At 38.2% G+C, this 25,520-nt stretch overlaps 2 protein-coding genes across 6 annotated transcripts in view; one reads left to right on the top strand and one right to left on the bottom strand.

Moving 5' to 3' along the window:
* The window catches only part of PAM (peptidylglycine alpha-amidating monooxygenase), a 457,165-nt gene that overhangs the window by 250,742 nt on the left and 180,903 nt on the right, over positions 1–25,520 (top strand). The window lies entirely within an intron of this gene.
* The window catches only part of SLCO4C1 (solute carrier organic anion transporter family member 4C1), a 53,578-nt gene that overhangs the window by 14,007 nt on the left and 14,051 nt on the right, over positions 1–25,520 (bottom strand). For 3 of the 5 annotated variants that reach the window (XM_071730070.1, XM_071730068.1, XM_071730066.1), the window contains 10 exons: positions 24,961–25,057; positions 24,004–24,125; positions 22,984–23,099; positions 22,611–22,755; positions 21,554–21,749; positions 20,628–20,778; positions 17,942–18,129; positions 15,837–15,901; positions 14,808–14,945; positions 12,725–13,696 (listed from right to left, as the gene is read on the bottom strand). In XM_071730070.1, the coding sequence (XP_071586171.1) occupies positions 13,572–13,696; positions 14,808–14,945; positions 15,837–15,901; positions 17,942–18,129; positions 20,628–20,778; positions 21,554–21,749; positions 22,611–22,755; positions 22,984–23,099; positions 24,004–24,125; positions 24,961–25,057 (1,343 nt within the window). In that variant the 3' untranslated portion in view covers positions 12,725–13,571. Of the gene's footprint in view, positions 1–12,724; positions 13,697–14,807; positions 14,946–15,836; positions 15,902–17,941; positions 18,130–20,627; positions 20,779–21,553; positions 21,750–22,610; positions 22,756–22,983; positions 23,100–24,003; positions 24,126–24,960; positions 25,058–25,520 lie in introns of those variants that run through there. The other 2 variants (XM_071730067.1, XM_071730069.1) reach the window with 2 other exon arrangements.

Genomic DNA, 25,520 nt, shown 5'->3' with positions numbered 1-25,520 from the left:
TAAATACCTGGAGGGATGGTGCAAAGAGGATGGAGGTCAGGCTTTTTTTCACAGGTGCACACTGACAGGACCAGAGTCAATGGAAAAAAAATTGAAACACAGGAGTCTCCATGTGTATACCTGGCAATGCTTTTTCACCATGAGGGTGACTGAGGACTTGGACAGCTTTCCCAGGAAGACTGTGGAGTCCCCGTCTTCGGCGTTTCTAAACATTGATGCAGTTCTGGGCAGACACCTGTAGGTGGCTCTACTTGAGTGGGAGGATCGGACAAGATGACCTCCAAGAGCTCCCTCCCCACCTCAACCAACACGTCATTCTGTGAATAAAAAAGGGTAGGTCAGTACCAGTGCCATTGACTACACCATACTAAACCCCATCTCAGTTCATCATTGTCAAAGAGACATCTCTTTCCAGAAAATGACATAATTCCAGGAGGAGAAGATTTGGTCATAAAAAACTGATGAGATGCTTACATTAGCCATGACTGTGAGTTGCAGTAAGTCATGAATGTCAACTGAATGCTTTGGAGTTGATGACATACATATATTTGATTAAAAATAGTTTAAATAACTACTTTATCTCATGGAATTCTGACAAAATTCCACAAACAGTAAAAATTCAAGCTCAGATATAGCTACTTGGCACATTGGACTGTTCTGTGCTGATAAAATACCATATCTTTATTTTGGTATTTAAAAAGAAAAGTGATAGGCTTTCTGTGTACAACTTCAGTGTCTGAGACATCTGACATATGAGATGTGGGACACAGCTTCCCAAAATGTACAAGATCTTTCCCTTCAGTCTTTTTTGTTGTTGTTGTGGCTGTGCTTTTTCACTGGAATAGAATCTGTTAACCCTTGCTCCTAAAACATCTCTTCCAAAACCTGGCACACTGTTTAAGGTATAGTGAGATACCAAATGCATTTAACAATTGAATACTTTTGGGGTATATCCCAGTTCACTATATACCAATTCTTTTATTTCTAGCTGACCAATTGGCTGAACTTTTGTTTGGCTATTACAGAAATCCTCATTTTAGCTATATCCTGTTGTAATAAATTATCCTGTATGTAACAACATAGGGATTTAATGGAATTTTATTTTTATCTGACAGGCTATCTGTCCTGTACCTGTCACTCCCTTTACCTTGGAATAACAGGTAAAGAAGGCAGAAAATATTTAAAACAACTTTTTTTGTTTGTTTTGTTTTTGTAAAGTTGTTTATATACATATGCAGGTAGAATGTATTTACATAGATATAGATTTATACAGAAATATCCATACATACAGATTCAATTAACTTAGAAAAATAATGTAGTCACTAACGGCTAGAATTTTTTACTATTACATATCAGAAAACAAAGTTTTCCTTTTTTGAGTGGTTTTGTGAAATTTTATTGCAGTGTCTATGTGTGGGGGTCTCGGCTTAATGATTGTATAATTTTTGAATAGGACTTATTTTATTATTATCTGTAAGTTAGCCACCCAGGTCAGTTAGTTTGGCAAAAAAACATAGCAGATCTGGGAAGAAGGGATATCAAAGTCTTGAAAAGTTTTTGATTACCATAAATTGCAGAATATTTGTTATTTTGCAGTCGAGTGATATCCTGCCACTTCAAACCATGAGCTGCTTTGCTGGTGAAGTAACTTCTGAAGTATTTTGTTGTTACATGATGGTTCCTTCCTTGGAGGCTCTGTGTCTTTTGTTATCCCTTTTTTATCCCAGAGCTTCAGATCAGTACGTTTTAAGATATTTAAATGCTCGACCAGGTATTTTTTTTACAAAAGCTTTTTTTCCAAATATTGACCAAAATTGGAGAGTGACTGAGGGGAAGAACATTTCAGGTTTAAGGTGCTAAGTCCAGCCCAGGGGCCCCAGGCCTTGTGGTGCTGTGAACAGAGTTCCATGGGAGGGTGAAGTTCAACATCAGCTTTCAGACCTGGAACCATACATTTGGGAGCCAGGTCTGGACAATTAGAACTTTTGAGCGAAAATTGGCCAGAATTGGAGAGTGACCAAGAGAACAGACACTTAAAATTTTAGATGCCAAGGCACTGAGACCTGTGTTTACTGGGAGGCAACAATGGTTACTAGACAAGTTAATGTTACGAATCTCTTAATCCTAATACCTAACCCTGCCACTGAAAAAAATACCAGAATTCAGGAAAGAGGAGTTTTAGAATAAGTATTAAACTTGCATGTTCGTAACTGAAGAATAGTTGAGATATAAAGAGACACGGAATCTATGACAAACAGATCCCAAGAGCAGAATTTATGAGAAGAATGTATGTCATTAGGAAAGCCTTCCCTTTCACATTCCTTTCTTTTATTAGAAAGTAAGAGACTCATGCTTCTATTTCTGTACTATCAGGGATAGCTTCAGGAATTCTCTCTTGCATTTTCTCACTTCAGTATAAAATGCCTTCAGATTAATTTTATAATGCTAGTGGGATGGAACTGTCATCTCTGTGAAGCTTAGAGAAATGTATTAGAAATAAACAGAAGCAAATAGACTATTGGTTCCTTTTTACTGCTTATCAGAATGTTAGGTTTATGGCCCAGTATTTTTTTTTCCTATTTTTCTTGCATCTTTAATTTCCCTTACTTATACTGTACAAATTCTTTAGATGTGACACTTGAAATTATATCCCTTGGCCATCTGCCCTGAAGTTGCTACTGAAGACTCAGAAACACTCAGACCATGAGGCCTGAGGCAGCAGCAATGGAAAATTCTGTGCATGGACAGGGGGTTCCTGGAGCCAAGGAAGCCCAAGGGAGAGTGGAGAGACCTGACAGGAGCTGGCAGCTCAGGCTGTCCACGTGAGGCATCTCAGAGGAAGATGTGAAGAATGATCTCTGGAGCTCAGCAAATAGGGCTCAGAGGAGAGCAGGCAGGGCAGCTCTGCCTGCTTGAGAGGTGAGATTATTGGCGTAGGTCACACCATAGGAAAGAGGTCAGCTATGGTCTCCAGCATCCACCTGACAGGCAGAAGGCCACGTGCTCAACACTAGTGAGGGTGAACATGGGAACCCAGACAGAAACATGGCCCCATCCAGGTCAGAGGCTGCAGGGAGTGTCAAAGCCTTTCGCTGGCAACAAGTGGCAGCTGTGACAACTGGGTGTGCTACAAGCAGGTTTATGACCTCCTCTGCTGAGTGGCAGAGTTGAAAAAAAAGGAAGTTGAAAGGTTCAAGAGCATCAAAGAAGCTGAACAGGAGATAGGCTGATGGAGCCAGGCTCTGCCCTCTGTGAAAGAGAAATGGGAGCACCCATCAGAAAGTACAGAGGATCAGGGGGCCCCTACATCCTTTTTCTGCTAGACCAGAGGCAGTAGACTAGATGAGAGGCATGAATGGAGGCAAGTTCATGGTAGAAGCAACAGATGAACTCCCCCCTTGCCCACCTCATCACCTTCCCACGTGCCACTGAAAAACAGATGCAAGGCTCTGCTTGAGAAGAACCCTCCAAATAAGTATGTGGATTATGGTCAGCCTACACAGGGTGTCCACAGTGAGAGGCCTATCACCTGTATTACAAAAGCTTCCACAAGGAAGAAAAGAAGGATTATAGTCACAGGTGACTCCCTTCTGAGGAGAACAAGAGGGTCTAATATGCCAGGTGGGCCCTCCTCACAGAGATGTATGCTATCTCCCTGGAGTCATGGTTAAGGAATGTCACTAGGAAGCTTCCTAGTTTGGTAAGGTCTTCAGACTACTACCCATTACTGATTTTCCATGTAGTTGGACAGCAAGCTGAGACAGGTAGTGTAAGAATGAGCAGAAGAGACTTTAGAGTCCTGGAATGGTTGTGAGGGTTTTTGGGGCACAGATATCTTCTCTGCTTCCAGTAGCAGGCAGCAGCACTGGAATGAACAGACAAATATGGCTTGTTGATAAACAGGAGACACCTTTCTCAGAGAGGGAAGAGTGTCTTTGCACAAGAGACTGCGGGGCTGATTGACAGAGCTTTAAACTAGATTTGAAGGGGAATGTAACCAAGCTTGGTAGTGAGGCCCCTGGGGGCAGTAGCACAGCCCTTGTGGGACAGCATACTAGCATTTTTGAGACAGCATACTAGCATTTTTGAGAATCCTACCACACCTCAAAGGCAAAAACTACATGCTCAACACCCTTATACATCAGGGAGAGAGGAGGGGAGAGGAAAAGTGGGGGGGATTGGAGAGGGAGAGGAGCATTCTTAGCATCTTCCTACAGATTAACAACAGTACTTCAATTGAATAGACATGGGAGTGAATTGCTCTTTTCTCTGAAGTTTCTGATGGTCAACTGCATTTCTGTTTGTAATTTCACTATATCTGTAGTTGGCTGCAAGCTTTGCAGCAAAACAGACCTGGGCAATAAAAGAAGCCTCCAAATGAAGAAAGGAAATCTCAAAGATCCCTTATTAATTATGACTGGTTATTAAACTGGTTTCCCAGTAGATTTAGATTTTCTAATTGAAGGAATGAGGGTTACTGAGAAGCAGTAAGTTATATGAACTAACAAACAATTTCAAAAGGATGTGTGACTCCCTGGCCCTTTTCCACCCTGCAATCACATAGAAATTACTTAAATAAAAGCTTTGGCAGCATAAATTGTCAGTTGCAGTTAAAACGCTCCATGTTAAAACAATTTCTGGCACATGTTGAGTAGCTTGACAGGCTCATTCTGTGTCCCAGGTGCTTTATGATGTAATCAGAAACTGATGAATTTTTTTCATTGAGAAATGAAAAACAAATGCCTTGGTTACAGTGTTGAATATAGACCCTGAGTATGGGGTCACTGACATGTTATAGAATCATAGAATCATAAAATGGTTGGAGTTGGAAAGGACTTCTAAAGGTCATCCAGTCCAATCACCTCTGCAATGAATAAGGACACCATCAACAAGATCAGATTGCTCAGAGCCCCATCCAACCTGACCCTTAATGCTTCCAGAAATGGGGCATCTCAAGGCTATCTGGGCAATATGTACCCTCATGGTAAAAAATGTCTTCCTTAAATCTAGTCTGAGTCCACCCTCTTTTAGTTTAAAATTGTTACAACTTGTCCTATCACAATTGGCCTTATTAAAACATCTGTCTCCATCTTTCTTATAAGCCCCCTTTAAGGCTGCACTAAGGTGTTCCCAAGAGTCTTCTCTTCTCTGGGCTAAACAACTCCAATTCTCTCAGCCTGTCCTCAAAGAAGAGGTGCTCCTTCTGATAATTTTTGCAGCCTTTCTCTGAACCTGCTCCAACAGGTCCATGTGTTTCTCGTGCTGAAGACTCCAGCGCAGGACATGGTGTTCCAGGTGAGGTCTCACCAGAGCTGAACAGATTGACAGAATGACCTCCCTCAGCCTCCTGGACACACTTAATTAGTTGCAGCCCAGAATACAGGAGGCAAGATGTTGCCAATATGTTGATGAACATATTGAACAGTACTGGTCCCAGTCCTGGCCCAAGGGAAACTGCTCACCACTCATCTCCATTTAGACATAGAGCTACTAACCACGAACCTCTGGATGCAGATATCCAGCCAATTCTTTATCCACTGAGTCCATGAAATATGTATCTTTCTAATTTAGGGAGAAAGATACTGGGAGTGACTATGTCAAAGGCTTTAGGAAAGTCTATAGCTCCTCTCCTGTCCACTACCATACTAGGTCACTAGGATCATCAGGCAAGCTTTGCCCTTGGTGAAGCATTGAACTATTATATGATACACAAAGTAACACAGAACTAAGTGTATAGACTGTGTGCATTGCAGACATGGCAGCCAGAAACAGGAATCGACTAAAGCACAATCCATTCCAATTATGACAGAATATTTCTCCTGATATCTCGGTGTTTTGGTAACTCCATGTTCCTCTGCTGTCTTATACTCTTATGCTCTTCCACTGCAACTACATTTTACCAACACAATTCCCCTCCATTCATTATGGTTCAAGAAACACCGAAAAAGATGTCTTTTCCCTGAACTTAAGATTATTTATGTTCCCTGATATCAACAACAAGATTATCACCTCCCATTCGCACATAAATCAGTCGTTCTTATACTGTGATTACCAAGACAATAGATGTAGAGAATACCATAAATGTGTATCTATACGTATAACAATATTTCAGCCAGTCTCTAACTATATTTTTCCTTTTAGATCATTCTATCATAAGTAATCAAATATATTTTCAACACAGCAATAAAATGACAACAGAAATCAGGGTAAACATAAAAGTCAGTTACATGGCCCTGCTTGGAGCCATAAGGACTCTTGCAGGATAGGACTCCTCATGACACATTGGATAATTCAAACTGGATGATATTCAGTGGCAATAGTGCCCAGTGGTCAGCTTGAGCCATGCTAGCCACTAGGTTCTATTAACCAAATGTCAACCAATTTCCCCACCAAACCAAGACATTGTGAGGACCATGAGCAAGTACATGTCTCCTTATAGCTGCCTCCAATAACAAAGCAAAGAAAGTCAGCTTCACCATACAGAGTGAGAATACTACAGGCCCTGGTATGTGGAAGCAAGTAGGACCAAAGATTGAAACACTTAGGATGCAGGTACTTCTCACCACATTTCTGACCTTGTCCCAGAGAACATGGGTAGGGCTCTCCTGAGATGCCCAACTCTACTTACTGAAGATTTTACATGAAGATAAATTGTAAAAGCTCTTACTTATTTTAAAATCAATTTGAATTGGTTTTTAATATCGTAACAGGTTTGAAATTCTCTAGGCACAGCTACAATCCTTAAGTTCAACAAAGTTGTAGACTAGTTTTTGCTAACAATTCTCTTTATAACAAAAACCTCAAAAATTTGTGTATACATTCCAAGCTGATGATAGCTTCAAAACACCTTGACTTCTATTCTTGCAATACCAAAAGCTAAATTTCCTTATCTTATATTACATTTCACTGAACCTTTGTATCCTTTTTGTCATTTCTGAAAGCTATTCAGAGTGATCCAGCTTCAGAGTCTGTTCCCTCCTTCTATGAAATCTGCTCCCTCCTTCTATGAAACATCTACCTTCTTTTTTTTTAACTGTTATTACTCTCTGCTCCTTGATGTCTTCTTCCCCCCAGTAATGCTCATGTCACAATCAAGGCTGCAGGGCAGCAGGGAACAAGTCCCAGCCTGGGCTCCTGGAATCAACAGGAGATGGGAGCTGGAGGCAGGAACACGCAGATTCAGGAAGACAGAGATTGGAATCAAAGGCAGAGAGACAGAATCCTCCCAGGATGCCAGCCATGGATGAAGAAGAACTTGACCCTTGTGATCCTTCAGATATTTTATAATAAGTATGAAGCATATGGGATGGAATACTCCAGTTTTGGTTATTTGTGAGCTTTGCTTCTCCCTAAAGGCGGGTTGCAGGTGTGTCCCCTATACTCCTTTTCTCTTTCTGGAGCATAACGTGTTTTTCAAAACTGAGCAGTGGCCTTGGTTCTGCAGACCATCCTCCAGCCGTAACTATAAACATCAGTCATTGTCAGTCCTAGCAGCAGACACTGACTTACAAGCTTGCTATTAATTTCAGCAAGTACAGCTACTTAGAAAAGATTTACCTGACAGAAAATGACAAGGAATAGAATTTGTTCCATCCTGGCCCAAATCAAGACACGTGGACTTTCACATCAATGTTCCTTGGTTTTAACCTACCTCCTGATGGTGTCTTTAATCCACTGAGTATGGAGCTGTTGAAGAAAAAGAATTTGTGGGGGTGAAAATAAATAAACAACCCTCCTACTATAAATGGCCATGTAGGAAACTGGTTAGTTTTCTCAACCATGTAGTACCAGTCTAGCTAGGAATATGTCCTGGTTAGAGAATAGCAGGATTAAAATTTCCTATAGCCCTAATAACCTGGGGTGGTTCAGGACACCATCCACTGCTGCCAGCTTGTTGATATAATACAGTTTGGGGGAGCAGCTGTGCCCGTGGGGAGTCAAGGATTGGTCAGGTGACCCAAATGGATCAATCATAGTACTCCTTCCGATGGCACTCAGCATAAAATCATTCCTAAGAGAGTCCTCTTCTGGCTTCTGTGGCTGATATGCTGATTGAATTTGGGTTTATCTGTTTATCATCTTTCCTACTGATAGTGTTCTTGCATCCTGTTTCCTCTCCAGAGAAGAGCATCATTCATTGAAACAGGATGATTTCTTCTGGCTCCCTGAGTAGGATCACCTTGGCTGCTTCCAGGTTTTTTAGCAGACTGTCACTGGGACCCTAGATTCAGGCACCCCCATCTGATACGAAGTCCAGTTTGGAACTTTTCCAGTTGGGATGTAACTACCATCTGAGGAGTGTGGGTTCCACATTTACGTATTTGTATGTAAATATGCCATTACTATGGTGGTGGTGGTGTTTACTCCTTTAAACCTACTATATTTTTTTCTCACCTTTAAAGTCTCTCTCCCTTATTCCCCTTTTATCTTCCCCTGGGAGGGCATGAGGGTGATAGCATAAAGTATCTTCCAACTAATGGCTAAAACTGTGACTGAGACACATTTTCCATGTGGTGTAAATATGCTGCCTTTCAAGCAAAAAGTATTCGGTGAAAAACTGACTTTCCTTCCTGCTTTGATGGGGAGGAGTGAAGCCGTAGAGAATAGTGTGTGCATGACAGAGAAAGAAGTAAAATTTTTAGAAAAAAAAATCTGCAAATCCTCCTCCTAAGAGTTATAGAAGAGTTATAGAAGTTGACTCCTTGAAAACAAGCCATAGTAGACCAAGGCTGAGCAGCTATGGGAAACTGTATGTGCCTCTGCAAATAACATGTTTAAGAAAGGGAAAACATAACTGCAAATATGTATTATATATACATATATATATACATATAAAACTAAATATTTATTTATGTAAGTGTATGTGTGTGTGTGTGTGTATATATATATATATATATATATATATATATATATATATAAACGATAAATATGTATATAAAGACATGCAGAGCACAGGATGAAGTGGGAGTGCAGTACCAGAGAAAAGCCACTAAGGACAGCGAAGGAGGGAGAAAGGTGCCCAAGAAAAGATTTCCCTGCAGCCCATGGTGAGATGGCAGCTGTCCCATGCAGCCTATGGAGGAGTGTGGTAGAGCAGTCCCTGAAGAAGCCCGGTGTGGTAAATGCGGAGTTGTAGTCCCTGAAGTGTCACAGGGGGGCAGACGTGAAGCAGCAGCCTGTGCAGTATCGCGGGGAGAGGCAGATGTGGATCTGCAACCGAGAAGGATCTTGTTCCAGAGGAGATGACTTATCGTGAAGCAGCCGTGACTCTGTGTGCAGCCCGGGCTGGAGCAGTCTGTGCCTGAGGGACTGCACCTGTGGGAGGGACTCATGTCCCAGGGGTTCCTGAAGGACTCTCTGCCATGAGAGGGACTGTGAATAGGAGAGGGGTAAGAATGTGAGGAGTCCAACTACAGTGATGGGCAAAACAGAATCAACTTCAGGAAAAAAAAATTTAATTTTTCATCAATCAAATCAAAACAGGGCAAAGAGAAAGTACAAACCAGAGCTTAAATACTTTCCCACCCATCCCTCCCTTCTTCCTGAGCCCAAATCAGTTTGTTTTCAGTATCTTTACCTCCTCTCCCCAGCACCACAGGGGAACAAAGAGTCAGGTTTACAGTTCACAGGTTTTCAGGGACTGAAATGGGCTGCCCAGGGAGGTGGTGGATTCTGTGTCCCTGGAGGTTTTTAAGAAGAGACTGATGTGGCACTCAGTGTCATGGGCTGGTAAACACAGTGGTTGTGGATCAAGGATTGGACTTGAAGATCTTAGAGGTTCTTTCCAACCAGGCTGATTCTGAGATTCCGTGTGTCTGGGCATCACATAGTTGTTTTCTGCTGCTTTTTCCTTCTCAAGGAGAAGGATTTCTTAGTCTTTCCCTACTCTGTGTGGTCCCTCCTACGGGAGAGTCCTTCATAAACCCCTCCAACATGAGCCCCTCCCGCAAGGTAAAATCCCTCAGGAGCAAAATGCACTCTAAAGGTCTCTTATGTTCCCATTACAAAAAAAAAAAAAAAAGGAAAAAAATGACTTTTTTAAAAGCAGAAACAAAGCCATTTGCTCTGAATAAGCAAAACAAACAAACACAACACACTGCTTCTAAAAAAAAAAAAAGGCAAAAAAATTACACTTTAAATCTCAACTGTACGTTCTGCTACTGTAACAGATTATAGAAGTAACTCACACTCATTCATTCCCAAACTGAAATACTACTCAAGTCACAACTCTTTTGAAGACTTTCAGCCCCAAAAGACATTTTTTTCAGCAATTTTCTTGCATTTGTCTACACCTGATCTACTTTTAACATGTTTTAGACCATGAAGCCATGCAAGGCCCACTGCCACCCCCTCAGTAATGGTCAGCAATTGAACTTCAAATACATAAAAACAGCTAGCAAGCTCCAGCATCCCTAAAGTTCCAATGTTTGTGCCCACACTGTTTCTGCAGACATACTTGGGTCTGCTCTCTCTACAAGTAATCCACTTCAAGTAATTATTTTCAGATCCCTCTGAGCATGGTGCAAAGAGGGACTGCAAGCAAGGTGTGTCTACAAAATGCTTTACATTTTAAAGTAATGATAGGTACGGTAGCCAGATGCAAAATGAAATTCTGATTCTCTTTCTCAGTATTCATGAAGATGGAAGAACATTCTCTTGCCACTGCAGTGCAATTAGGTGTTAAGCTATTTATTTCAGAGAGGTGCTCAAATACAAAGAATTACCTCATTTTAAAAGGTGCTCCAGCTTCCGCCCTCCAAACAGAGCCTGAGACTGCTTTATCATCCTACTTCTGCAGGAAGAAATGCAGTCTTGATTTTGAGACAACAGAACACACAACAAAAAATGTTTAGATCACAAGTTTAGTCTCAACTGTAACAGTCACTAATTACTTATGACTAATTACTGTCACTCTCCATAAGACTCTTGAAATCCCACAGCTTTACTGAGCAGAGGCTTCAGAATAATTCTGAAGACTTCATTTACACTAGCCATGCAGGACAACATACTTCGGTGCAGAAGCTTACTTGTGTCTCCTCGGAGTGATTAAAACTTGCTCAATTACAATGTTTAGCTAGATAGCCTTACTTGCACTAGGATTTGTTTCTAAAAAGCATCATGCTATCTAGAACACGCAACTTTTAAATCATCTTTCTTTTGGACAATATTTGGGATTCTACTTAAACCCCCAATATGTAGTAGCTAATACAAGCTCAAGGATATCAGCCTATTAATTTAGCACTCCAAGCACTCTAAACATTAGTTCCAGGAACTTGTACAAATCACAGAAGACTGTCAACTACTGGTTGCAAATTCTTTATTACTGTTAGCATGAAAAGAATATCACCCAGTGAGACATATGAACAGTATTAGCTTTTAAATGTTGTTTAATATAAGATATAAGCTGATATTTAAAAAACACAGACCAAGACACAAAAAAAGCAATCTAAAGACTTATTTTAAGAAGAGAGGCTTTTCCTTGCAAGAATCTATATAGAAAGTTACACATTATATAGAGAATGGGACAGAGCCCATACTGAGGAGCATCTCACAGACAGAGCCATTGATGTTGGGACAGCTTGAGATCACTCAGTCCAACCTCAGCTTGTCCACCAAGAACCCTAATTATTGTGCTGCTCCTCCTAAACAAGAAAAAGTTTTATCATCTTTAACAAGTTGCAGGTTAGTTTATAAAATGCAACAGCCTTTATCACTAACTGTAACTTTACACCATAGGAATAGTTACTTCCTTCTTCACCCAAATAACCACTTCAATGCAACTAAGCGTGCTGGTAAATGCCACAGAAGAGGAAGGTCCTGTTGCTCTGCCCTGTAAGTTTTGCAATCTGCAACCACGTTAGGCAGCAGAAACTGTAACCTATGATACTGTCTAAGAGAGAACAAGAGAACCAAGTTTACTAGTTTAGCTACCATACTGCTTGTCTTTACTAGGACAAAATGACTTGCTATACCCCACTCAATCCATGTCAGAAAAATTCTGGAAAGAGAATTCAGAGTTTCAGGCTGTATTACCAGGGAAGATCAGTATTTAGTTCTTTCAAGAGAAGTTACTCCCCTCATTATGAGCCCATTTATCAGGAAACTATGTTATCAGAAATGATTCAACTAAACAGACCAAGTATGAATTCAGCTGTGTATTCGGCCCTTTTCCTCCTTCATTTCAAAAGCCATGAAGTCTTGTGCTTTCAGAGGTGTTCTCTGGTTTATTTTCTGCGTAACTCTTTCTAAATAGTTACAGAAGATATTGAGTTGTATACATAACTCTACCTCCTTTAAAAGAATTTAAAAGAATTGCATGACCTATATGCCACAATCCTTTGCTATAGCACTTGTTTAAAAATCTTGATAGAGTCAACGAGTCCATGTAACCAGAGAAAAAGGGCATACACAGCTATATAGGAATGACATGCATACCCAGTGCAACAGAAAGGATGTTTTACATTAACTACCAAGTGCAAAAGATACTTTGCTCATTAAAATCTTCAGTCAATATTTCAGTCACAGGCAATATTGTTTAATATCTGGTAAAAATGGCTATTTCAAACAGTTTTAATAGCAATGCAGTGTATAGGTCAAAAGGAACAATTAAAGCTTTATTTTCTTAATCTTGATTAATGCATATTCTTTGCTAGCTTTCAGCCGTGTTTCTTTGAGCTGAGAAGACTGTAACTGTCACTTCAAAATGACACCATGCACAGAGAAGTAGTAAGAAAATAGGTTTTATTTTCCAGTCTTAAAGAAGAATGTTAACAATGCCTGAAGAAAGCAGTTACCTTTCTATATATAGTCCACATAGAAACACCCAGGCACTTAAATTAGCGAACATTTTTCTATCACAACCCCACCCATGCTGTAATAAGTATTCACATTTTTCTACAAAAAATGAACTTATACCATTAAGATAACATGTTAAAATATTTTTAATACATATTGATACTTGCACATTCCAAGTGTATCTACAGTCAAAATCCCCAATTAAGGCACTCACCCATATTATGGGCAATTTATATCCCTTTTAAACATTCACAGTTCCCTTTAACATATCAAGTTACTTGTTTTCTCTCACTACAGTCTTAGGTATTAGTACATAAGCAGGGGCAAACTGGAGCTCACAGTCACTCTGGTTTTTTAATTTTACTTTATTATTTTGGTTGGGTTTTTTTTTTTAATATAGTGAATGGGACAGAGCCCACACTGAGGAGCTCATGATAAAAAATCTTTTTTTTCTTTGGTTGGTTGGTTGCTGTTGTTTTGGTTTTTTTTTTAATCAGAGTATTCCATCTTGTTTCACTTAAGTTATAAATCAGACATTTAAAATCAGACTGCAAATTTAAATTTAAATTAAATTAGTTGATTTAAATTTTTTACACACACAATGGCATACAAAAAACTATGTTTAGCAAGTTAGAGAACAGGACACATTTCACAAATATTTTGACTTGTTTGAGAACTGAATATGATCTTGTAGCAGTGTAACAGTTACAGATATGATCTTGTAACAGTGGTTAATTCCTACTGGCTTCTTTCAAAAGCCCTCGATTTGCCATGATTTATGTGTGTACAGTAGATACCATTCCTGAACTCTTTTCTGATAGGGCTGCACTTGCTGGTGGAGGCTTATACAACCATACTGCTATGACTACAAAGATGATCGTGATGAGTTTACAAGCAGCACCTGAATGCAAAGAACAGAAGTGTTGCAGTCACCTTAAAGAGTAGGCAAGAGTGTTTCTGTCATTTAAGAAGTTTCAGATGCTGAGGTACAGTGTAAGCTGTGAATTTCAATTTATTTTGCAGGAAGGGCAACAGGCAGATAAAGGCAGTCTTCCAACTGACTTCAGCCCCTCAGCTGCCTCCCTGCTTGCAGCAGCTTTTGCTATTATTTCAGTTCTGTATTTCTTCACCCCATTCTAGTCTGAAGTGCAAGTCTTCCTTAATTCCTGTTTCAGTACTGTTGTTCATTGCATAAACATTCTCTTTGCCACAAACTGTAACTCCCCATGTACAAACCTGTTAAGTATTCTCTCCTTAGCTTTTTTTTTTTTTTCTAAAAGCTTTTTCCATTTACTCATGACTGGTACATTGCATTTTGTGAAATAGGACAGAAGGGAGAGGGGAAGGAAAAAGAAGAGGAAGTATGTTCTAACACAAATATGCCTGAGAGATACTGAGACCTGAAGTTGTGACTCATGTTTTTTAAGATTGGAGATTAGATATTAAGAGCCTACAAACTGAACTGCTAAGTATCACAACCGATACAAGACAGGACAACAGCAGTTATCACAGATGCAAGCTTAGCCTGCCTTCCCACTCCTAGATATACATATCTCACATACTTGAAGGCAACAGATTGTTAAGCAACTTGGGAAAACTAATATTTTCAAGATCTTTATATTAACTTGGGATTAATACATGTTGATACATGACAAGAGGAAGAAAGTTCCTCAGGCTTTAAACTGCCAACAGACCAAGTCAGGTAAGACTGAATATGTGCCAATCCCTTCAAAGTCAGTAAATAAAGTATGACACTGAAGAAAGACTGGAGTATAGTTTGTATTACTGTTATTAAAAAAAAGTATTTCTACATAATTTTTAAGAGCCACAATGCAATATAATTATTTCCATATAATTTTGCTTTTTACTATTTATGGAAAAAATTGGTTTTTAAAAAACGGTGCTGCCAAAAAGAAAGGGTGAGTTTCTATTTTAAAATCACTTGCATTCAGCAGTTAAGGTCAGTATATATATTACCTAGTACATGTACTTACTATGAACAAGTAACTTACTTATGCCCATCAGCTGATAAGCCATGCTTTCATTGTCATAAACCCAACAAGCTCCTGTAGTCTGACATTCATTAATATCCCACAGAGTACAACTGTTGTCTATAGCTGCACCAAACAAAATCGGTCCAGGAATAGTACCTAAAAAACACAGTAACATGTTGGAACACCTGAATTACTTGGAATAATCTAAACTGCTATTGATGCAGAAAATGAAATGCCATGATGGTGGTGAAGATAAAATGGGATAGCCATTTGCACTACACAAATTTTTAACCAAAGTCATAAGCCTCATATATAATCAAGGAAAGGATTTTAAGTGAAGGAAAACAAGACCCTTTTCTCAGATCATTTACACTAACCTGTTCCAAATGCACAGAACTAATGTATGCCACTGCCCATGGCAGGGGTGTTGAAACTAGATGATTTTTAAGGTCCCTTTTAACCCAAACCACTCTGTAGAATGTTAACATGTAATACTTCTAAATACATGTAATACACACTTTAAAATACACTATCACACCCAGTAAGTATAGAAGTCTATGAGACAGTTTCACTAGCTTTCAGAATAGGCCTCCTTCTGTGAGAAGTGAGAACAGGTGCCTTCAGATGAAAGAATGAGTTAAATGTATTTTGGTCATGCTGGTAAGAACAAGAAAGACTAAAATGAGCATACATGCCCTGTTCAAAGATCAATTTGAATTCAGACAGCATCTGCTTTAAAATCAGTGTACTTTATAAGTAAATGACATTCTACTTCAAGCTCATCTGAAGGCTTTTTAATACTCTATATGTAAGTCTAGCATAATATCCAATATGTAAATTATAACAGAATCACAGAATTATCAGAGTTGGAAGGGACCTTTAGAGAGCACCTAGTCCAACACTCCAACTAAAACAGTATCACCAAGACCATATTACACAGGAGTGAATCCAGGTGAGTTTAGAGTATCTCCAGACAAGGATACTCCACAACCTTCCTGAGCAGCCTGTGGATGTATAGAGGGAAGTGTTCCAACAAGAAAGTCATACCCAGTAGTCGTAGAAACACTGACTGGACTCCAAGAGCAAATGTACGTTGTTTATCTGGCACACACCTGCAAACAAGATTTGCAGTTTAAGACTTGGAAAACAAGTTTTAAGTGTTTTGCTTCTCTGCTTTGTCCCTCAGTGAATGCTTTGTTTTAATATATTCTCTTAGGATGATAATTGCAGAGGGTTTTACCAATCCATTGGGCAGAACAAGCAACCAAAGAACTTCAAGAGGTGTTTTGACAAAAGGCAGAAACAACTCCTATAGCTCACCAAGGAACCTTAGTTTGAATTAGTTCAGCCATATAATCACCAGCTTGTCAGCAGCACCCTGGATATACTGGTAAATGTTTTTCCACAGAACTGTGAAAGATTTAAAGATAGTGCTAGCATGCAACCCTGAGCTACAACTCCTTAAGAAGCACTACATGACATGAGACTAGACTTCACCACAAGCACAAGGCGTTGTATTTCCTATAACCTTTACATATAGCCAACTGACTTTACAACTGGTTAGTTCTAGCCTATGCTAAATAAATCAATATATTGACTGAACAATTATCAATATATTGAAGAAGAATTTACCTCTTTACCTCCTACCCATTTCTTTTAGATCCTTCTCTAGCAACAAAATATTTTATGCTGTGTCTTAAAGATATTACCATAAAGATTAAATACAACCTAGCTTACTTAGTTTATAAAATTTAATTTACACACATTTCTTAAGCAAACTGTGTCACTGAAGAAGTGCCAGTGCTAAAAAAAGACTGTACTTTAGCACTGAGTTATTCCCTCATTCTGCATGTATAAGAATTAGCTGTAGGAAAACATGCAAAATGAGCAGTTATCAGCAGCCACAATTAGAATCTCTCTACCCATTAAGGCAAGTAGAGCAAGGAGAACGAGTTTCATGTAGTGTGGGTGGTTATTTCTAGCAGCAGAACAGTCATGAACAAGTGGGTTTATACTGAAGCACAACAGGCCAGCTGAAAAGATACCAGAAGTGACTGCAGTAGCTTACCTCACATTTAGCTACTCAATTAGTTTTTGCACATTTAAATTACTCTGTAGTTGCCCCTCCCATAAAAACTGTTTCATCATTTCAGTTGAAGTGTACAAGACTGAAAATTTCAAATGTTATTGCTTAGAATTATCTAAGTCAAACTAACGTAGATCAGTTTTCAAGATGATGAAATGCTTCAAATTATGCTGCCCCTGCACTAATATAACAAATGTAATTCCAGATTTACACCAACCTCCAACAGGGGGCTACTATAAAGCACTGTTGCAGTGTAAAATTTCCCTACCCAAGCCCCTCACTAGAAAGTTAAAAAAAGATCATCCAACCACACACTCTCAAAGAATCACATGTATGGTACATGTGTGCCTACACATCATGAACATTTTCTCTGTAAATGTATCAGAGGTACAAGCCAGATTTCAACAAAGTGAAACAGCTCTACCTCCAGAAAGAGAATGAATTTTAAAAAATTAAAAGCATTCATGAATGATTTTCAGTAATTTTTAAGAGTCAGCCACTGGTTAACAGCCACATACATGGTGTCACATTTTATGCTAATTACAAACACACATAACAGATAAGTATCAAGATAGTCAAGACAGTCAAGATAGTTTTTGACTGAGTAATTTTGCAAGTAAGAACTCTGAAATGAAACAGGAATTGAAGACTGAGGATATAAGGCGGATTGTTATTTTGTTCTTTTCCTGGTATAAATTGAAATCCTGGCACTACCAATACACAGGCTGATTGAATATGTTCTTCATCTAAGCACATAGCACATGTATTCCTTATTGCTCTGACAAAAACAATCAGCAGTGCTCCCACAAAAGAGAGGATTCTTCTACAAGTAGGGACTATTTAAATTTTTAATAGATTCACACAGTTATCTAATAAACAACAGTTACAGAGATAGCAGTGGTATGATTCTCCTCCAATTCAAGTACTGCCTGCTTACCACACACAGTACTACAACACAAAATCCCTTGTATATTGGCTTGAGTCCACATTCCACAGCAAAACAAACCAGGCTTTTTCACTCATCTTTCACAAGAATACTACCTACTTCTTAGCCAAAAAACCATACCTGAGAATGGCCACAGTTGTTGGAGTAACTGCCATAAATGTAAAAACAACAGCAAAAAAGAAGGTGGCCAGGAATAAAGGTAAAAGTCCGCATTTTGGTGGGCATTTCCCAGGGACAGCTTCATAAAGAAAGTCTTCAGAGCCAATTTCTACTTTTGGTTTTCCAATACAGGAACAGTTGTGGTAAGTCTACAAATAATTTATAAAACAAAATTTAGCACTAAGAATGACACTAAAATTGCTGGATGTTCATTGGGTCTGCATCATTCTGAACAAAAACATAAACCCTGACTTTACAGGTAACAGTCCATCTCCTGATGATTATATGTCCAATGAAATCCTCATTTTAACTGGTGCAGAACAGTAGAATTTGACTGATCTAGCTCGCCTGAGCAAAAATTATTTTTGGTTTTGTGATCTAAGAAGACAGTGGTAATCTCCATTTTATGTGAAGAAAGTTTTTAGGTACAAGCATAGAAAACTTCAGATTTTGCGGTTAAGTGGAACAACCATATGCAGTACTTACTCTAGAAAAACACCAGAGGAAGCCTTAAAACACTAACTTCTGCACTTGAATCTTATTATGAACCACATGTTGTTGTGGAGACAACAGCAGTTACTATACATGGTTGAAAATGGGCAAGATATGGTGTTCAAACCACGTTTTTTAAAATATTGATATACAGATATAAACATCTTTGAAAATACATACTTTCCAAACAAATCAGTTCTTTGAAAACATTAAACTCCATGGAGGGTTCCATCAGTGGAGTGGGAGGAAATGTTTCCCTTCTGTGTCCCCATGAGAATGGCTGCTTTTGCAAAGTGTAACTTCTGAGAAAAGGGTTTCAAAAGCTTCAGTTCCCTTGCAGCAGAAGATACCTTACATGCTTCTCAGAAGGTGCTTTCCAGTACTGAAATAAGCTAATGCTAACTGTTACCTAGTTTATTAAGTAAAACTGTTGTTTATGTAAAATTCTCCAAAGAACTTTAACTATCTTGACTACCATAAACTGTTACTTGAGCAGGGTGCATTCTTTAGGTTCACATGTACTTGCATCACTGTTTCCTCAAGCCTTGTTTCTCAAGCCTAGGCAATACATATCATCCAGTTACAACAGCAGCAGAACAAACTGGAAACCACAACAGTTAATTCTTTGTAGATGTTGGCAAGTTCCACATCTCTTAACAGTCTTAGCTATAAAAAGGATGGTTCACACCAGGCTGTACTTGACAGGAGGAGGCGTGAGCTCTACTCTTAAAATTTCAGTAGGAAAGAACAGAAACAACGTGGGACTGCTTTTGTAAGCAGATGAACAAATAGAATAGTTATGCTCTCATTTTGTTTTCAAAGAAAAAAATAAAAACTTATCAGTTAACTGTGGAGTTTTCACAGCAAGAAGTAATCAGCCTCCTACTTTTCTTTCTAATTCTAATTTACTATTGTCCCTTTCTGATATATGAAGGCTCTAAAAGCAACCCTGGTTGAGCTTTCCTACCTTTAGGATCTTACTACAGTTCTCCCATATCTCTGATCAAGAGTTTGCTGTACTGGTAGAGACAAGCACAGAAAGTCTCTCAGCACTGGGAAGGTTCAATAATAATTGCAGTTGGTGGTGTTAATGGCTGTGGCATTCATATTACTACAACAATTCCTTTTCAGAAAACTGACTTCAAGGTTTTGAAACTCACAGAAGCAAGTAACATTAAATTGTGCTTAAAGATATAGATAATAGCTGCCTAACCTCAAGGCAGTTGCTAATTTTTACTTCCTTGATTGTCAATTCTATTTAAGTGTTTTCAGGTTTCCTATATTTTCAGCACTAGAAAGTTCAGTACAAGTAACATTTGTAACATGATGGTGCAAAAGTGAGAAACACAGTGTGATTGACAAAGTCCTACAATAGAAAAAGACTGAGGAGATGGGAATGGGTGATGTGCCCATGAAGCTCATGGAACTATGTAGACCGAGTGACAACAGCTGTTGCAAAGAAAGCTATGCAGGAAACAAATAGCTACATCAGTTTTGTGGATCAACTGATGCTGCAAAGGTTTCACTCTCAGTAGATTAAGAGAGTGTGAAAGTGTCCTAAGTTAGGTGGATCAGCATGGGGGCAGCTCAGCTCAGACTAATATGGAGTATAAAAAAAAACAAACAGACAACCAGAAGAATTTCAAAGAGCAACAGACTTAAGCTGACTTGAGCCTTCATATGCTTTCCCAAACACTGAGGAGGCCAAGCATTGCAATGATGAACATGTTAAGAGAGTGGTAATGGGAATCACAGTGGTATTGTGACAGAACCACATATGGCCATTGCTATACTTCACAACTTAAAATTGCATTGTGTTCTCAATATAAAATATAGCATTCTAACTAAATCAGAAACCGCATGTAACATCAACTGTCATGAAATAAGTACATTTTATATTAAGCATTACACACTCCACAAGTGGAATATCTAGAAGAACCTGGTCAGATTGTATTGGATTCTGATGCATGCTACTGATTCATCCTACTTAGACAAGTGTTTCAAATTCACACTAATTTTTCTTATAGTAATAACCACCTACACTCAGAAATAATGTTACTTCCTGTCATACTAATAGAAAAACATTTTTTAAATAAAATCAATCTTGCAGGAAGCCAGAGCAGACCATGTCAGCTATTTGATTAGCATAAAGTACCTTTTCCAAGTTAAAAAGCTGTGATGCACATCCTGCAAAACAGGGTGAAAAGTACTGTACTTCATCTCTGCCACAAACTGGGTAGTACATGGCACGCAAACATTTGCAGTTAGCATTGCATGGAGCTGTTAAGTTATGCAGTGTGCCTGTTCTGAAAAGAAAAAGTTAATAGGCTTTTAGTAAAGTAATTTTAAAGCAGCAGACATGTTAAAAAGTACTGAAGTATTTATAGGGTAATAAATATAAAAATATTCAGCTCAACTGACTTAAGAACTTAATTGCTTAAAAATAAGCCATGTTCCTGGTAGTTACAATTCTAGAGGGAATTCCCATTTATTCTGTACCTAGTTATTTTTGTGTGATTATTACTTCCATAGATTATTCCACCAACTTTCATTCCACAGGATTGATTATGTAATTCTGTGTTACAATCTAATTCTTATGTCATCTTCTTTCCCCCACATACTTATGCACTCGAATATGTTCAATTTACAGTATTAGGAAAAAATGCAACATGATTAAAAGCAGCTTTTGGTGTTGTTTGTTCTACTGGTCATATTCTAAGGGTTTGGGGGTTTCTCTGTTTTGGATTCAAGTCCATTTGCAAACACATTGTATTTTTATTATTTTTAACATGGTTATGTGGACATCTAGGTTGCTACAGCACCAAGACAACTGCATAAGCTGAACGCAGAGTGCTATGATATGCGAAGTCTTATCACACCTAAAGGGACCTTAAAGATTTTCTCTGGCTGTTTAGGGAATAAAATAAACTCTGTTCTTCATTAGTTAACTCTTGCTTACTACGATTTCCTTTCCACACATCAAGGCAAAACATGACATTTTAAAAGGTTTTATACTCAATTATATAGCTTATCTTTGTTAAACAAAATGCCAAACCCAAGAGTGCATTAAAACATATTTACCCATTATATGTTTCAGAGACACCTGCAAAAGGTTCATTCCCACACTTAGCAAATAAAAACATTGTGTTTAAGAGTAGGGCCACTGAACAAGTGCCTATTGTGAACTTGATTACGCATTTGCAATCCATTTTGCACTTGGAAACCAAGATGCCACTTATGATTTGGCCTAGTGCTGCTGCTGGAATTAATACAAGCCCTAGAGAGAAACAAGACACCAGCAGTTACACAATGCAAGTTACAACTAACAAAGCAATTTAGAGTGCAAATTTGTGTTAAGAAAAAAAAAATCACTACAGTGACCTGCATCTTAAGATGCAGTCCATATGATGTCAAACCATTGCACCACAATTTGTCAGCATGATTAACTTAGCCTAGCCTTACAGTATCTTTAGGCTTCCTAGAAGTTCAACTTGACAGTTGAATTTAGAGTTCCCTAAAACCCAAGTTCAACACAGCAATATTAGGCTACTTAAGATGACTGCATACTGGACAGAAACCTAAACATCTGTAGGCTGCTTTATGAAAACAATATGCTTTTTCATTGCTTCAGTATGTTTTTCACTTGTTCATGTTCTTTGTCATGCATTTGTGTTATCATGTTTTAAGATAACTATTATAGAAGGAAGAGCACAAGATATAATAAGGCATCTACAGTGAGGGTAAGTTTTGCTGTAAAAGTCCATATAGTCTATAGTGATTTATTCTCTTTGCAGTACTATGGTTCTAGATATATACCCAAGTTTTCTTATATGGCTAATCCACAATACAACACAACTCACTGTAACTTGCACTGACCCGAAACAGCTAATTTTAAAGGCAGTTTAGGTAAAGTGTCAAAACTGCATAGGCTGCAGATGCCTATAGTCAAAAGTTTTTTCATAGGACAGGCAACAATATCACAAAAATATTATTTTTGCTGTGAGAACTGCATTTCATGTAACTACATTCAGAAATACCATAGACAAACTCAAGATGACTTTATCAACTTCCACCTATAACGTTAATGAGATGTTCAGCAAAACATATTTTAAGATTTTAGAATGAAAAGCCACATTACCTCCAAGAGTTGCAGAAAAACTTGGTGTCTTTCCAAACTGATTTTCTATAAACTTTGGTAGAAACGTGGCAAAGCCAGTGGCAACTAAAGCTTCTGAAGCACTGGCTATTATTAGACTCATAAGCACTGGATTCTTCAACAGTATCTATGAGGAGAAATTATCATAACACTAAGGAAATTATTTCATTGAAATACCATGTAAACTAGAACGCACTGTATTTTAAAGTAGATATTCTCATGTGGAACCCCACTTCAGTAGCATTGGGGACTTCACACTATCAAAACCAGTAAAGAGGCATTTACTCTTCTAAACATTTCTGTATTACCTGTAAAGGAATTTCATTTAATATCAGTAAATTTAGTATTCTCTTACCAGGAGAGTCATGGGAAAGTCTCTAAAACTTTTTCCAACATTCTTGGTCTCAACAAGTGCCTCACTTCCATCATTATGTGTTTCAGAGATTTTTTCAGCCTGTATTTTTGCTGTTCCTACAAACAGGCATATTTATTGACAGCAAAAACATTGAAATCACATATTCCTAGACTTACAGTCTCAAAGAATATCTAATATTTCCTTGGGAAATATATCTCAGAAATTTTCAGTGTTCGTGAATATTTTTATTGGTACAGATCCATAGAAGGATCAAAAATGTATTGCTGTGGAAAGAATTAGCTTGAAAGGTTTACACTTCCACTGGAATAAAACGGGGGTAAGAAGATACCATATGGGATATCCTAGGAATTCAAAACTATCCTAAAAGCCCATTCAAATTTTACTTTAAGAAATCTTTTTATTCTCCCCAGCTCTCTACTTCATTGATTCTTTTCTGCCATGGTTTCTCTTTCCAGAAAAGCATATTAAGTTCCTTCATGTCTGCCTGAACAGAAACAAAAAAAGGGGTACTAAAAACTAGAAATGAAAAGGGTACTAGAAGGTACCCTTTTTAGCAGGCTGTTCCAGGATACTTTGATTCCTGCTTTATTATTCCACCCAAAACAATAAAGCAAAAGTCAAAGACAACAATGATAAGACAGCAGAATTTCCTTGGTTCATACTTTTTTTTTACTTGGTTCATAACACAGCAGCTTTAAATACAGTCCTGGGTGTCCCAGCTGCAAGCATCTTCCAAACTTTGACCATCAGTTTCCATGCTCTTCCCTGATTCCAGTCCTACTGTACATCATTACATACACAAGTCCCTCCCTCTAGCCCATTGGCCACCTTTTAAGGGCTACACATTGGAAACAAAGTATTTATCATTAGGTTTTAGCCAGAGACAATTCACTGACAAACAGAATCCAAGAGGAATCGATCCCTCAGTCCACTAGCCTGTAATCCACAAGTACAAACAAAGCTCTTTTCCAAGGTAGCCCATTAATGTTAAATATTCACCTGGTAGGTGTTTCGGAAAGCAGGAAAAAGGTATTACAAGGAGCCACATTGCAAAAAAGCATGCAAGAAATGCTATCCACCATGCTCCGAGCCAACGTGGGTCATCTCGATCCATCTTTGCACTGGAAAAACAATTTGGAAGAATCAGGTTTACCATTCACTAATATTCTCTCTTTAATACTGATTTAACAGAAAACCTTCGAATAACAATTTTCTTGTTTTCTGCATATATAAAATGTATTGCTTGCTTGTTTCAAGCACATTCATCAGCTGTATTATAATAATATTGCACTTTATGAAATACAGCTTTCAGCTGATCAGTCAAATTAATTCTGACTTGAAGACCACTATTTGACCCTGATTTAAAAATCCTCTAGTATTATTAAGATATTGAAAAAGCTGTTTCTAGAAAGAACTTGCATAATCAATGAGTTATATGAAAGCAAATATAGAAGTTCAGAACACCACTGCATTGATTTTGAGTCCCTAAGACACAGGAAATAAAAGTATAAATAAAGTGAGTTTTTTGGACAGTAATATAATCTAAAATAGCATTTTTTTTAACAGTGCACTATTACTCAACTGGTAGATTTTATAGCAAGCACCTCCCCAGGAGGTATGTAGTAGCACCCAATGCATGACTAATCAAAAGACAAAGTATTTTTGTTACGCAGCTTTAAAATAGCTAATATCTCAAAAAGCTAGAACTAAGTATTTGCACTGCAGGAAAACTTCCACACAATTCAGTGAATACTCCCTGTGGCAAGTAACTCACTTGCTAGAACCTCCTTGTAAATGCAACTTGTTACCAAGTTTAAGAAGCTCTTGCAAATGCAGCATTTTCCAAACAAAAGTACTCCTCACAATTTCTCCTCCTCACAGAGAGAGAAGCTGAAGATTTTAATAAGAGTTATTAGGAAAAGAAAACAGAAAGCAAAAGACTAAATTGTATCTTGCCTTTCTGGAATCTGGATATCTATATAAATATTAAGGAGCTGGCCTCCCAAAATATAGCCAATAGCAGGACCCATCAATGACATGGCATAGCCTATTCCTGGAAGAGAAAACACATCAAGTTTACCACACATTTTAAAATCTTTTCTTTAAAAAAACTCCTTCAATGAACTTCAGATCAAATTGTTTCTGAAATTCAACCTGATCTTTCACTAGAACTACTTTCTCTATCTGACATAAAAGACAAAATTTGTAGTCCTTCAACAAGAAAATTTGTAGCTCTCCTTAAAAGCTGCAACTTGGATGTTCAGAAAAAGTAACTTCACTGACAGCATCTTGATGTGTTAATAGATTGCCTTTTGCAAATCTTGCGCCTATAATCACAAGTAAGCTTGTTAAAAAAAAAAAAAAAAAAAATCTAAAAAAATCCTCCAGAGCTGCAGGTTTAACCAAATCCTACCAAGAACACTCTTAGGTCTATGCATTTTTTCAGCCTTAGGACAAGATCTTCTTGGTGTCTCAAAAGTCTACTTTACCTACTAACAATATTTATGTGGCACTTT

The sequence above is a fragment of the Heliangelus exortis genome, chromosome Z, assembly GCF_036169615.1.
Source record: "Heliangelus exortis chromosome Z, bHelExo1.hap1, whole genome shotgun sequence".
NCBI classification, from domain to species: Eukaryota; Metazoa; Chordata; class Aves; order Apodiformes; family Trochilidae; genus Heliangelus; species Heliangelus exortis.
This window is presented reverse-complemented; position numbering and strand designations above follow the sequence as displayed.